We start from the raw sequence: 12,998 nt of genomic DNA on the forward strand, positions 1-12,998 counted from the left end.
CCACCCCCATTTTTCAGATACTGGGCAAAATGACACATGAAGCAGCCAAGCAGGATGAATGAAGCATATAAACAGCTCAGTTTTTCCATTTTAATTCAGCCACAGTGCTCCAGATTTAGTCAGAACAGCATTAGACTTAATCCTTCCCCCCATGGCCCATTGTTCTGTCAACTATTGTCCTTCCCAGGATAGTTGTTCAGTCCACTAAGAGGGGGAAAGATGCTGGCTCACATCATCTCAACCACAGGGAGAAAAGCAGAGTGGGGAGGATGATCTTTAGAGGGCAAACAGTCCATGGGGAAAGGGTTAAGTCACCTCTTCCCTCCCCTGCTCTCAATTCATACTCACTAATACAAGAGCAAATTGGTGCTTAGAGGGTGTGAAGACAGACTATGGGGAAAAAAGAGGGAGCCGGTCGCAACAGTGGTGGTGATGTTGAAGACGTTAAAACCAAACAACAACAAAAACTTTAAATCACAGCTATACAGATAAAACATAGGTCCCGCCAAAATAAAAGAGGCCACAATGCCACCATTCAAATTAAAAAAGGTAAAGGTAAAGGATCCCTGACTGTTAGGTCCAGTCGCAGACGACTCTGGGGTTGCAGTGCTCATCTCGCTTTACTGGCCGAGGAAGCCAGCGTACAGCTTCCGGGTCATGTGGCCAGCATGAATAAGCCGCTTCTGGTGAAACCAGAGCAGCGCACAGAAATGCCATTTACCTTCCCGCCGGAGTGGTACCTATTTATCTACTTGCACTTTGACGTGCTTTTGAATTGCTAGGTGGGCAGGAGCTGGGACCAAACAATGGCAGCTCACCCCGTCGTGGGGATTTGAACCGCCGAACTGATCGCCCAAGCCCAAGAGCCCCCCCCCCAGGGGGGTAGCATTTCACAAGGCACATTCTTGGGTCGCTACCCTCCAAAACTCCTGTATGAAATAGGGCCTCAGATAATGGTCACATGGTCCAAGTCAGTGCATGTAGGTAGACTACGACAGTCCTTGAGGTCCTGAGCCACATAAAGCTTTATAGGTCATAACCAGCCCTTTGAATTGAGCCCGGAAACTACGTACTTTGCCCACAATTAACCACCTTTAACCACCTAAGCCGCACTTCATTTCTTATGGGGCACTCACCATATTGGAAATAGGGCATGCCAAGTCTCTTGGCTGCTGTTTCTGGTCTACTTATCTCTGTATTATGAATGCATCATCCCAGGATCACTTGCGCCACCACAGAGGATTGTGGGGAACATTCCTCTAAACACTTGCTGCCAGCTACCTTGCAATCAATGTGGAAACCTCTAGTGCCATTTTGCGTATGGCATAGAAATATGGCGCTCAAAATATGGGGCCCTGTTTGTGTACACATTTTCTCTATCCTGGACCCCTGTGTTCAGTAGTGAGTGTACTGTAGTGGCATCAAATGTGAGATTGGGACCCCCCCCCTAGTTCAAATATTGCCATAGCCATTAATTTGCTATCCCTCATTTCATCATCTTTAATACTGGAATAGCAGTATCTTACAGGGTGTTGTAGGAATTCCACATATATTTGAGTGTTTTGAACACTCTGCTGATCTAAATGATTACTTTGTATTGTACTTACTATTATGAGTATGTTGACAAATCAGCACCGCCAGAGCAGCTTCACCAACCTGGCGCTCTCCACATGCTTTGCCCAGCAACTCCCATCAGTCCCAGCCAACACAGAGGCTGATGGGAGTTGTAGTCCAAAACATCTGGCAAGTAACAGGTTTGTGAAGGCTACATGAGAGTGTATGTGTAAAATACTTGATTAATTTACAGGAGCTTAATTGTCATTAAGACCTTTGACTTGCCTAAGGATAGTCATTCTCTGCTTAAAAAATTGCCAGTCAATCCTTACTAGTGACAGGCCACTCAAAGGCTTCCAAGCCCATTCTTTTAAAGCCTATAAAATGTCCAGGCTTCCTGGGTATTGTGGCTGATTACTTGGGCAAAGTATTAGACTTGGCTGAGAAGAGAGCTGGTAACACGCATCTTTGCCCCCACCCTCTTTGCATCCCAGTGTTGGACGAAACACAGAAAAAGATCTTTTGAAAACAATGAAAATTAAGCTAAAACTGAACTGATATTTTCAGCTCAGACTCAGCATGCAATATTGCATGGCTTCGCTGCTGCCTGTCCTGCAGTGCAGACCACCAGCATTTCCAATAATACCAAGCAACAATGCTGTTTGTGCGATAAGGGAACAGCTGCCACGCTCGGAGTGGCTCAATGTTTTAAAAGAGCCCAGAACAGGAAGTAACAACCACACAGCTACACTCAGGCAATCAGTGTTATTCACAAAACAGCAAAGGGTGGGAAACTATTCTTGACCCTTTCTAACCTAATGGCTAACATGGCCCTATTTGCTCCCATCAAGTGATTGCTGCTGCCAAATTAAACAAGATGTATATTTTCTTTAAGAAGCATTTTATGTACATGTGAAAAAAAACCAACCTAATGTTTTAATCTTGTTTCACTGCACACACTATTCCACTAGAGGTCAGCCTGCCACAGAACCCAAGCAGGCTGGGTTCTGTTAAGCGCAAAACTGGCTGCTATTTCCACCTCTCAATCTATTGACAAAGATTCCTTCAGAGCCATAAACTTAGGGCTCGCACTAAAAAACGGAGCAACAGGAAGATATAGTGAGGCATTTCGTTTATGAATGACCTGTAATAAATTACTTTGAAGTATTCTGAGTGACAAGAGAAAGGGAGAGGATGCTTTGTCTGCAAACTAGCGACATTTTACATACTTTAATTTGGCTGACACATAAGGATTATTCGACATTTGGCAGGGCCTTTCTCCCCCTCCCTCCCCACCCTCTCTTTTGGAAGGATATTTGGTTCTTGTTCAGCATCAGGGTATGGAGGTGTGGTAACCTGGGTAACCGGAGGTCATTCCGGAGGAGATTGTTGTCCAAGATCAGCTCTTCCAAGCCGTTAAATGTCTCCAGTCCTTCCAGTGACCTGCAACGACAAAGGCAACAGGAAAAATGATACTCCAGTAAATCAGGGAGGCCATTATGAGCTGAAATAAATATTTTAACCTTCCCTTTCAAGGAGCGGGAAGAGTTTTGGTTTAGTCCTGTCAGGAGACTGAATGACAAGAATTAGTGGCAAGGGGAGTGTCGGTACAGCAACACATCCTTCTTTGCAGGCTGGCAGAATGAAGGATGGGGGTCACTTAGTGAGTAGCCAGGATCCAAAACAAAAGGCTTCAGATATGAGGCCTGCAGGATGAATTTGTCAATGTCTTGTGCCTTCAGGCACCCAGCCTCGCCTGACCCTAACCTCCATTCCCAAGATAAATAACTCTGTCACAGTTCACCTTCATTCCCTGGACACAAATTTAAGTTGTCATCCATCATTTCTGCCATGAAATATCATACCCCACTAACAATAATAAATACAACTTCAAGAATTGTTCTCAGCAGCTACCCTATATATAAAACTGCGCGTGCGGGGGGGGGGGGATATGATGGGAAGTTTTTCCTTTCCCTTTCATGATTTTTATTTTATTAACCACAGAATTTCTCTCTGTCTAGAGTTTTTCGTTGTGGTGGTTGTGGTTGTTTTTTGTTTTTTTAAGCACAAAATATAAAATGCTAGAGTGCCCTGAATCACCCAGAAACAGCAAAAAAAAATTTTTTTTTACAATGATGCCCCCCCTGCTGCCTGCAATGCCTGCCCACAAAACACACAGACATGCACAAAACACTGAGATTTAAAAGTAACAAGCAAAATCTTTTCAGCATGGAAACACAGCTCTTCGGGTTGTAAACACATAGACATTTGTAGAAATTTGGCAGCCAATTAGGAAAGCTAGGAGGAAGGAATTAAAAAGTCTGGCTTCGTCACTTTGCTGGGCCACTGTTTTGAGTTTTAACTCTTGATTTCATAGCTTTGCAAGTTCTTACAGAAATGGGTGGGGGAATCTTCACACTAATCACCTAAGATGGGCATGGTATATGGAGCATACACACACACACACACACACACACACACACACACACACACACACTCACAGCTCATTCACCTACCAGACACCTAGAGATATGCTGAGGTTGCATGACTTGACAGCTGAGCTAGTATGCCTACCAGTGGCGAGGATCATCACTTTATCTCCTCACTATTTTATAAAATGTGATGAATAAGGGAGATGCAAGTCTACACTATTTATTCACTGTCCAATGACATTTATACTAAAGGGAATTATTCCCTCCCTCTTTAACACCCTTCTTCAAGGTCTGCATGAGATATGCTCTATTGCAGGCATATAACAGGCATGCTGTGGGGGAAATTAACAAATATTTATCCACCCAATTCAAAAATTTAAACCTGGCAAGGGTAGGTTAGATGAAATTGTCTTATCCAAAACTTATAGCCCCTTAATAAAAGAATGGAATGAAAAGTCCTATGTACGAAGGGGGGGGGGAAATGTGACCTTCATGCTAAGCTTCAAGGACACCACAGTGTTAACTATAAATAACCAGAGAAACTCCATGCTTCTCAGTAGTCCTCTACTCAGGTTCAAAAGTGATGTGAATTACAAAGGGTGCTTCCAGATGGGAGTTTATTGTGGAATCAGAGCCATTCGCGCGCACATTTTTATTTTATTTTTTGCAACGCCCACATTACACAGTCACCATACTTCTGCCTCTTTTAACCCAGATTTCCCTTTAGCATAGAAAAATCTAATAATAAAGAACAACCTGTTATATATCTGCAGTAACTGCTGGTACGGAAGCTCACTACTGCATTTGGGGGGTGGGGGTGTTTGTCACATGTGTGGTAACATATCATGGGCTGTTCCCTTTTGCCACAGACCCCCATCTCCATTTGCTCCTCACCTGAGCACAGCCTGGCCATTGTTTCAGGCAGCCCAAACAATGCAAGTGCACCTGTTTCCACTGATTGCTGCATGCAGTAGGCACATTCCGAGTACATTTATCAGCCTTTTTTATTTTTTAATACTGAGCTCATCTGCTGAGTGAGAAAGGAGCTGGAGTGGCCCTCACAGAGCCCATACCAGCCTACTCGAAAAACTGAAAAGGGTTGCGAGTGGGCGCAACGTGCTTGGACGAAAAGCGAGTTGGGTGCTGCTATACATTCTACTGGTTTTGCTGGAAAATATATTAAGCAGCAATTTCTGGCGCCCCTGCCAATCCATTCTGAAAGTAAATAAAAAGCAATGGAATGCACGTATCCGAATGCTGCCGCATCAGATTGTGAGGGAAATGAATCTGTTTGTGTTCCAGTGTCATGGCACCCCCCCCCAAAAAAAACACCCTTCCCCAAATGCTAAGTCCCTCAGAAATTTCCAAATGGTCCATGGGGCAGGAGAAACTGCTGCTCTAAATGATCCTGGCCTCACGCTCTTCTGTAAGCCACACAGGAGAAGAAGCAATAAACAGATTGTGTGGTTATGATTGTTAACTTTAGGTTCATAATAAAGCCTAACTGGCAGTGCCCATTTAAATGCTCTCTCCGTATAAATAGTTAGTAGTGGATTATGTCCAATCTTCAGTTTATTGCTTTAAAAAGGAAAAAAAAAGTCTTTCCGCTTGCCAAAGGGAGTTCAAAAAAGGCCACCACCCTGTCAACACCACAGAGCCTTATGGGACGCTAATAGGCCCTTTGTGAGTATGCATTGCTGGGGCTCTGGTCTGTGTCAGCCTCGAAATGCACATTGTTCATGAGTTGTGTTATGCAAATATAATACCCTTATCATGAGAATCTGCAAATGGTTGGCAACTGGCAAGAAGAATAAAGCACACATCCAAAACTGCTGGAGGGGAGGCATAAAACAAAATGACATGCCATGAAGTGGGACAAAGGAGCGAGAGAGAGACAGAGAGTTGCCTATTGAGGTAGCCCCTTTATTTCCAAAACAGAGGCTAGGGCACAATGCCCGCCTAAGCTTTAGGCAGGAACAGAGAAGATTGTGTGCAAAACCCTCCTCCACACCTGGCTAGGGCTTGATCATTTTTGCCGTGTAATATCATTAGTCACTCTCACATGGAATTTTTCTTTCCTTTTGTTTTAAGGAATCACACTACAAAGAAGTGCCATACCTTTTTTTTTAGGGGCAACGCAAAGCCAGAGAGTAGCAAGCAAACTTTTGAGTTTGCAAGAGGATGTTGTAGGAGAGGATAAAAAGCCACAGCCTGCAGTTTCCTAACAGTCTCAAGATGGAACAAAGAATGCACTTATGCAGACTTAACTAGGTTACACCTTCCCCGGTGCAAAGTGATCTCAGGCTGCAGCAAGGCATGCTGGAGTGAAGGAGCAATGGCTACCCTCCCCTTCAACAATATGCATACCAGTAGTTACTTGGATCTGTCTCTAGTTACACAAGGTCTTGTTTGTTTATTCTCCTTTCCATGTCATCAGCAGGGGTGTTGTGTTCAGTCCATGGTGTTCAGTCCATATCCAACATTGTTGTTGTTGTTGTTGTTTAGTCGTTTAGTCATGCCCGACTCTTCGTGACCCTATGGACCAGAGCACACCAGGCACTCCTGTCTTCCACTGCCTCCTGCAGTTTGGTCAAACTCATGTTGGTAGCTTCCACTATCCAACCATCTCATCCTATGTTGTCCCCTTCTCCTTGTGCCCTTCATCTTTCCCAACATCAGGGTCTTTTCCAGGGAGTCTTCTCTTCTCACAAGGTGGCCAAAGTATTGGAGCCTCAGCTTCAGGATCTGTCCTTCCAGTGAGCACTCAGGGCTAATTTCCTTCAGAATGGATAGGTTTGATCTTCTTGCAGTCCATGGGACTTTCCAGAGTCTCCTCCAGCACCATAATTCAAAAGCATCAATTCTTCGGCGATCAGCCTTCTTTATGGTCCAGCTCTCACTTCCATACATCACTACTGGGGAAACCATAGCTTTAACTATACGGACCTTTGTCGGCAAGGTGGTGTCTCTACTTTTTAAGATGCTGTCTAGGTTTGTCATTGCTTTTCTCCCAAGAAGCAGGCATCTTTTAATTTTGTGACTGTTGTCACCATCTGCAGTGATCATGGAGCCCAAGAAAGTAAAATCTCTCACTGCCTCCATTTCTTTCCCTTCTGTTTGCCAGGAGGTGATGGGACCAGTGGCCATGATCTTAGTTTTTTTTGATGTTGAGCTTCAGACCATATTTTGCACTCTCCTCTTTCACCCTCATTAAAAGGTTCTTTAATTCCTCCTCACTTTCTGCCATCAAGGTTGCGTCTTCAGCATATCTGAGGTTGTTGATATTTCTTCTGGCAATCTTAATTCCAGTTTGGGATTTTTTTTAAAAAAAGCTTTTTTTAAAGTGTTCTTCATTCCTGCAGTTTTCAAGGAAGCCTTTGTGCACTGCCCGCCTTCACCATTTAATCAGCTCCATTTTTCAGAGCACATGGCAGGGGTGGAGAGGCTACAAGTGAGAATAAGGAGTATAATAATAACCCTGCTCCGTTCTCACCTACCTTCATGCCTCTCTGATCCCAATTACCCTGCTCCAAATTGTCTGTTCAGGCATAAATATTTAGAGTTCTGAGCTGCTTAGGAAGCCACTTTATATTGAGCCAGACCAGTGGTCCATATAGCTCAGTATTGTCTACACTCATTGGTTGTGGTTCTCCAGAGTTTTGGGAATGGGACATTCCCAATCCTGTCTGGAAAAGCCAAGTACTGAACCTAGGACCTTCTGCATGTGAGACATGCTCTGCTGCTGAGCTACAGCCCTTGCCCCATGTTGCATGTACAGCAATATGTAAAGTAAAGGTAAAGGACCCCTGACAGTTAAGTCCAGTCGCAAACGACTCTGGGGTTGCGGCGCTCATCTCGCTTTAGAGGCCGAGGGAGCTGGCGTTTGTCCACTCTGCAGATAGTTTTTCTGGGTCATGTGTGGCCAGCATGACTAAGCTGCTTCTGGCACAGCAGAACATCGACACAGAAACGCCGTTTACATTCCCGCCAGAGCGGTACCTATTAATCTACTTGCACTTTCTGGCGTGCTTTCGAACTGCTAGTTTTGCAGGAGCTGGGACCGAACAAAGGGAGCTCACCCCATTGCGGGGATTCGAACCGCCGACCTTTTGATCGGCAAGCTCAAGCCTCAGTGGTTTAGACCAGTGTTTTTCAACCAGTGTGCCTCCAGATGTTTTGGGACTACAACTCCCATCATTCCTGACCACTGGTCTTGCTAGCTAGGGATGATGGGAGTTGTAGTCCCAAAACATCTGGAGGCACACTGGTTGAGAAACACTGGTTTAGACCACAGTGTCACCCGCGTCCCACATGTAATATATAGTGTGACCCTAATACTAGGGCTACAACAGTCTTTTTCATTACACTGTCTGCCATCCTCAGTTCTCATCTCCAATATGTGGGTGTGGAGTGCAAGGAAGAAGTGAAAATTGGCTTGTTAACCAGGTGGCACTGTGGGTTAAACCACTGGGCCTAGGGCTTGCTGATCAGAAGGTCAGCAGTTCGAATCCCTGCGACGGGGTGAGCTCCCGTTGCTTGGTCGCAGCTCCTGCCAACCTAGCAGTTCGAAAGCACGTCAAAATGCAAGTAGATAAATAGGAACCGCTACACCAGGAAGGTAAACGGCATTTCCGTGTGCTGCTCTGGTTCGCCAGAAGTAGCTTTGTCATGCTGGCCACATGACCAGGAAGCCGTACGCCGGCTCCTTCGGCCAATAATGTGAGATGAGCGCGCAACCCCAGAGTCGGTCACGACTGGACCTAATGGTCAGGGTCCCTTTACCCTTTACCTTATCATTGCTAGGTCAGAAGCATCCAGTTTTCAGGACTGTCCTGAGAGATCCTTGGCAATGCATAAAGTTTCCACGGACCTCACTTTCCCAGTTACTGAACAGAGATCAACCTGCCTACAGCATTGCACCCAGTAGATTGTAAAGTTTTGTCTGTAGAGTACTTTAGGAGCTTCAACAGAGAAGTGCTATTCAAGCAGAAGGGATTAGCATCACTGTTTTTACTAGATATTAGGAATAGGCTGCTTCTGCTCTTGGAATATCCCTTTTATTAAAACTCTGCAAAACTCAAAGAGCAGCAAGGAAAGCCTGTAAGCTCTCTTAGTTTGTAGCAAAGAACCTTCTATCTGTCTTTGCGAATTAAAAGCAACAAGGCACAGGCTCAGTACCATGAACACCACCAAGGGCTTAAGGGGTAGTGGCAGGTAGCCGTCCTCCCTAGTTGGTTTAGAAGGCTAATAAGCATCACTCAAGTGCATTGCAGGTTGATCTGTCCCTGCTCTAATGACATGAAAGCTGCCCATTATCTCACCTACAGGTACCGCCTCGGTTACCTCATTGCAGGCCTCACACTCCCACTCCCGGAGGAGAGCAATCGTTGCCAAGAGATTTCCAATGCAATTTCCAAAGTCACATCAAAATGACAAAACATCACAACGCATTCAGCTCTGCCTGATTCCAACAGAAAGAACTTTAAGTTTCCACTGTAATTAACCCTATCCTCGTTAAGATAATTATGATCAAGCTCCCTGTCACAGCTAATATCACAGCATCATTGCCTATGGCTCACGCTTTGCCCTCATTAGCTTACAAAAACAGTGTGCTGAGCAGGCAAACGAACTCCCTCCCTCCTGATGACTTAGAAGCTATGTATGCAAGAGAGTAAAATAAGCCTTTGGAACACAAAGTTCTCTGGGAACATTTCCCCCCCCCCCCATTTAAGCCCTTCGATTAAATCTGTAGTGCTTTCCCCAGTTTATCTGCATCCTATAATTCGTGCATAATTTGGAGGAAAGGGGTTTCATTTTTCTGCACAAAGGAGTATTTTCAGAGGCAATTTTTGCTTTGAATATGCAGGGTAACTAACTGCTGTCTACTAGCTTTTCTGTATGCCAGTCATCTGGTCTGATGAAGAACATTTGGAAAGGATTTGGTTACAATGAATTTTTTAAAAAGCAGTTTTTGCCTCTTGGTAATCTTGAACTATGCATTAAATCGGAAAGAAAGAAAAAGGAAACAGCAGCAGTATTGTTTCAACAATGAAGGAACACAAACCAAGAGATTTGTATAGACTTCCTCATTATGCAACTAATATACACTTGTGTGTTGATTGGAAACAGAACGCATTATGCTCTCCTTAATATATTTCACTCATTCCAAATGACATTCCCCCCCTTACACACACACACACACACACACACACACACACACACACATTTCCTCCTGCTAACTATAGATAAACTAGAGATGGGACATGCCTTGAAATAGCTCTTGCCAGAAATTAAAGATGGTGCTGTTACACAATGAAATATTGTCCACACTTCTATCTAATTTTTAAAGTGTTCTTTAAAAAAGCATTCAAACAAATGCATGACTACAAGATTGGATGTCTATACCACTTATCAACTGGGCTATCAAAACAGTTTCCAAAACTAAGCTCTGCCATCTTACCAGTCTGAGCAAGTTCACATGACTAGATTTCATGACAGGAAAATAAACATACACACTCATCAGAATGATTGCATGAAATAATTTTCACATGAATAGCACAACATTTATCATCATCTAATGGACATGGTGCCCAAAAATTAGGAAATGAATCATGCTTATAAAGGTGGAACTGACTCTGACCCCAAAACAGGCTTAAGCTATATTTTCCAATGTAAGGTTCAACAATTCCCAGCAAAGGATGACAATACAATCCGATAGAACCAGGATGCATCACAGGGTTTAACAAGCCATGCTCGTTAAGAAAAAAACCCTCCAGAATTCTGCACAATAAGAACAGATCTTTAAAAAATAAATATGCATATATAAGAAAATAAGAAAAAGACAACTTCTCTAACATAAAAATCAGTCATAAGGTGAGTGCAATCAAACCAATTCATCAGCAGGGGACATTATTTCACTTATAACACTTTCTCTCTTTCCAATGTTCTCTTTGCTGAACTTTCAGCAAGGTGAGGACCAAAGCAGAATCACAATCTAGTCCTGTATCATTGGATCCATAGCCACACATAAGCAACAGACAAAGCTGCCACACTACCTCACATGAATGAAATCATAAGTCCCACCACACACCACCCAAATAGCATCATGTATGTTGGTCTCTCCGTATTTTTATTTTCGGGGCAAGTTTTTCTAGCAGTGTTGTCCACCATAATTTTTGGAACCAGGATTCGAGATTCACATCAGAATCTTTCCACTGCCCTGGCTGTGATTGTTTCAACTGCTAAATGTAAACGGGTGACCAATTCCTTACTAAAAGTAAAAGCCTTACCAATTCTACATCCTGATCGATAAACAAATTTAGCAGAGGTCATGGAGGGACATAATTATTTGCTTTGCAATAAGGCAAATTTCTTGTGCCCAGTACTCCTATATCCTCTGACACTCCCACCAGAAGTGGGAATAAGCTATCATGCTATTCTGGTATCCAGCCATGTTTATTTAAAAACAAATTTCAGTCAGCTTCCTCTATCAAAGTTCTAAATTGCTTTAGGGACTCCAAAAGTACTTAACTCAGAGTTTAGGAATAGTTTGTATATGCCTGAATTATGCCCAATCCCTGCTATACACACCACAGATTCAGATATCCAAACAGCTGAAGTGTGACTATTTCCTTATTTGTTTGGGCTTTGCTGGTCAGCATCAGCCATTTTCTCTTTGCCAACAAGCTCATCAGAAAATGCCTAGATTATAATTTCCAAACAGACTAGGAAGATTTAGTCTAGCATTCAGCTGTAATGCACGGCAATATGAGTATTTTAATTTCTAGACTACTGTATTTTCCCGTGTATAAGACTAGGTTGTTGTTGTTGTTACCAAAAAAATAGGTTTAAAATTGGGGCTCATCTTATACACCGGTAGTGCTGAAGGATGTTTTCTTAGGTGTCTTATACATGGGGGCGTCTTACACATGCGGGTGTCTTATTGACGAAAAAATACGGTACATAAAGGAATATAAACTTCTTCAAACTCTTCCATTGTCTCTCGAGACAGACGGATGTGATCTTCAAACTCTTAATTCTGGATGAGGATTTACTCTTCCCTTACAAAAAAAGGTCATATGTCTAGCTGCGATCCGAGACCCAGTTTTTCCTCCTGGTGTCCTGCCCTCAATATCATGTAGTTCCACATCTGGACAGAAGCAGCATATGCACACTCTATGCATGTAGGCCTCCATCCATAGAAGCTGGAACAAAGTCTACTTGTACAGGCTGTTGTTGTTGTTTAGTCGTTTAGTTGTGTCCGACTCTTCGTGACCCCATGGGCCAGAGCACGCCAGGCACTCCTGTCTTCCACTGCCTCCCGCAGTTCATAGCTTCGAGAACACTGTCCAACCATCTCATCCTCTGTCGTCCCCTTCTCCTAGTGCCCTCAATCTTGCACAGGTATTACTATTATTATTGTCACCATCACCACCATTAATCAAATTTATCCCATCCTTCCTCCCAAAGGCTTAATTAAGCGGCTCTCTGTTTTGGATTTTTAGGTGCTAGCAGTAAAACCTAGGGATGCGCTAAATCTGCATGATGGTTCAAACCGAGAGAATAAATGCATAGATGTCAGGGGGGGCAGGGAAGCCACATTACGTTGGAGACAGCCCCACTATGTGGACCCTTGTCACATGTCACATGGATAGGGATTTACAGTGGTACCTCGGTTTATGAACACAATTGGTTCCGGAAGTCTGTTCATAAACTGAAGCGTTCATAAACTGAAGCGAACTTTCCCATTGAAAGTAATGGAAAGTGGATTAATCCGTTCCAGACGGTCCGCGGAGTAACCGTTCATAAACTGAAGCGAACTTTTCCATTGAAAGTAATGGAAAGTGGATTAATCCGTTCCAGACGGGTCCGCGAAGTACTTAAACCGAAGCGTTCATAAACTGAAACATGGGTGTAATTGGTTCCGGAAGTCTGTTCATAAACTGAAGCATTCATAAACTGAAGCGAACTTTCCCATTAAAAGTAATGGAAAGTGAATTAATCCGTTCCAGA

General features: G+C 43.6%; 1 protein-coding gene across 1 annotated transcript in view; it reads right to left on the bottom strand.

The window, feature by feature from the left end:
* The window catches only part of LRMDA (leucine rich melanocyte differentiation associated), a 748,100-nt gene that overhangs the window by 323,382 nt on the left and 411,720 nt on the right, over positions 1 to 12,998 (bottom strand). Inside the window, exon 3 of the mRNA XM_060275030.1 lies at positions 2,866 to 2,997. Within this exon, the coding sequence (XP_060131013.1) occupies positions 2,866 to 2,997 (132 nt within the window). The remainder of the gene's footprint in view (positions 1 to 2,865; positions 2,998 to 12,998) is intronic.

The sequence above is a fragment of the Zootoca vivipara genome, chromosome 5 (assembly GCF_963506605.1).
Source record: "Zootoca vivipara chromosome 5, rZooViv1.1, whole genome shotgun sequence".
Classification (NCBI taxonomy): domain Eukaryota; kingdom Metazoa; phylum Chordata; class Lepidosauria; order Squamata; family Lacertidae; genus Zootoca; species Zootoca vivipara.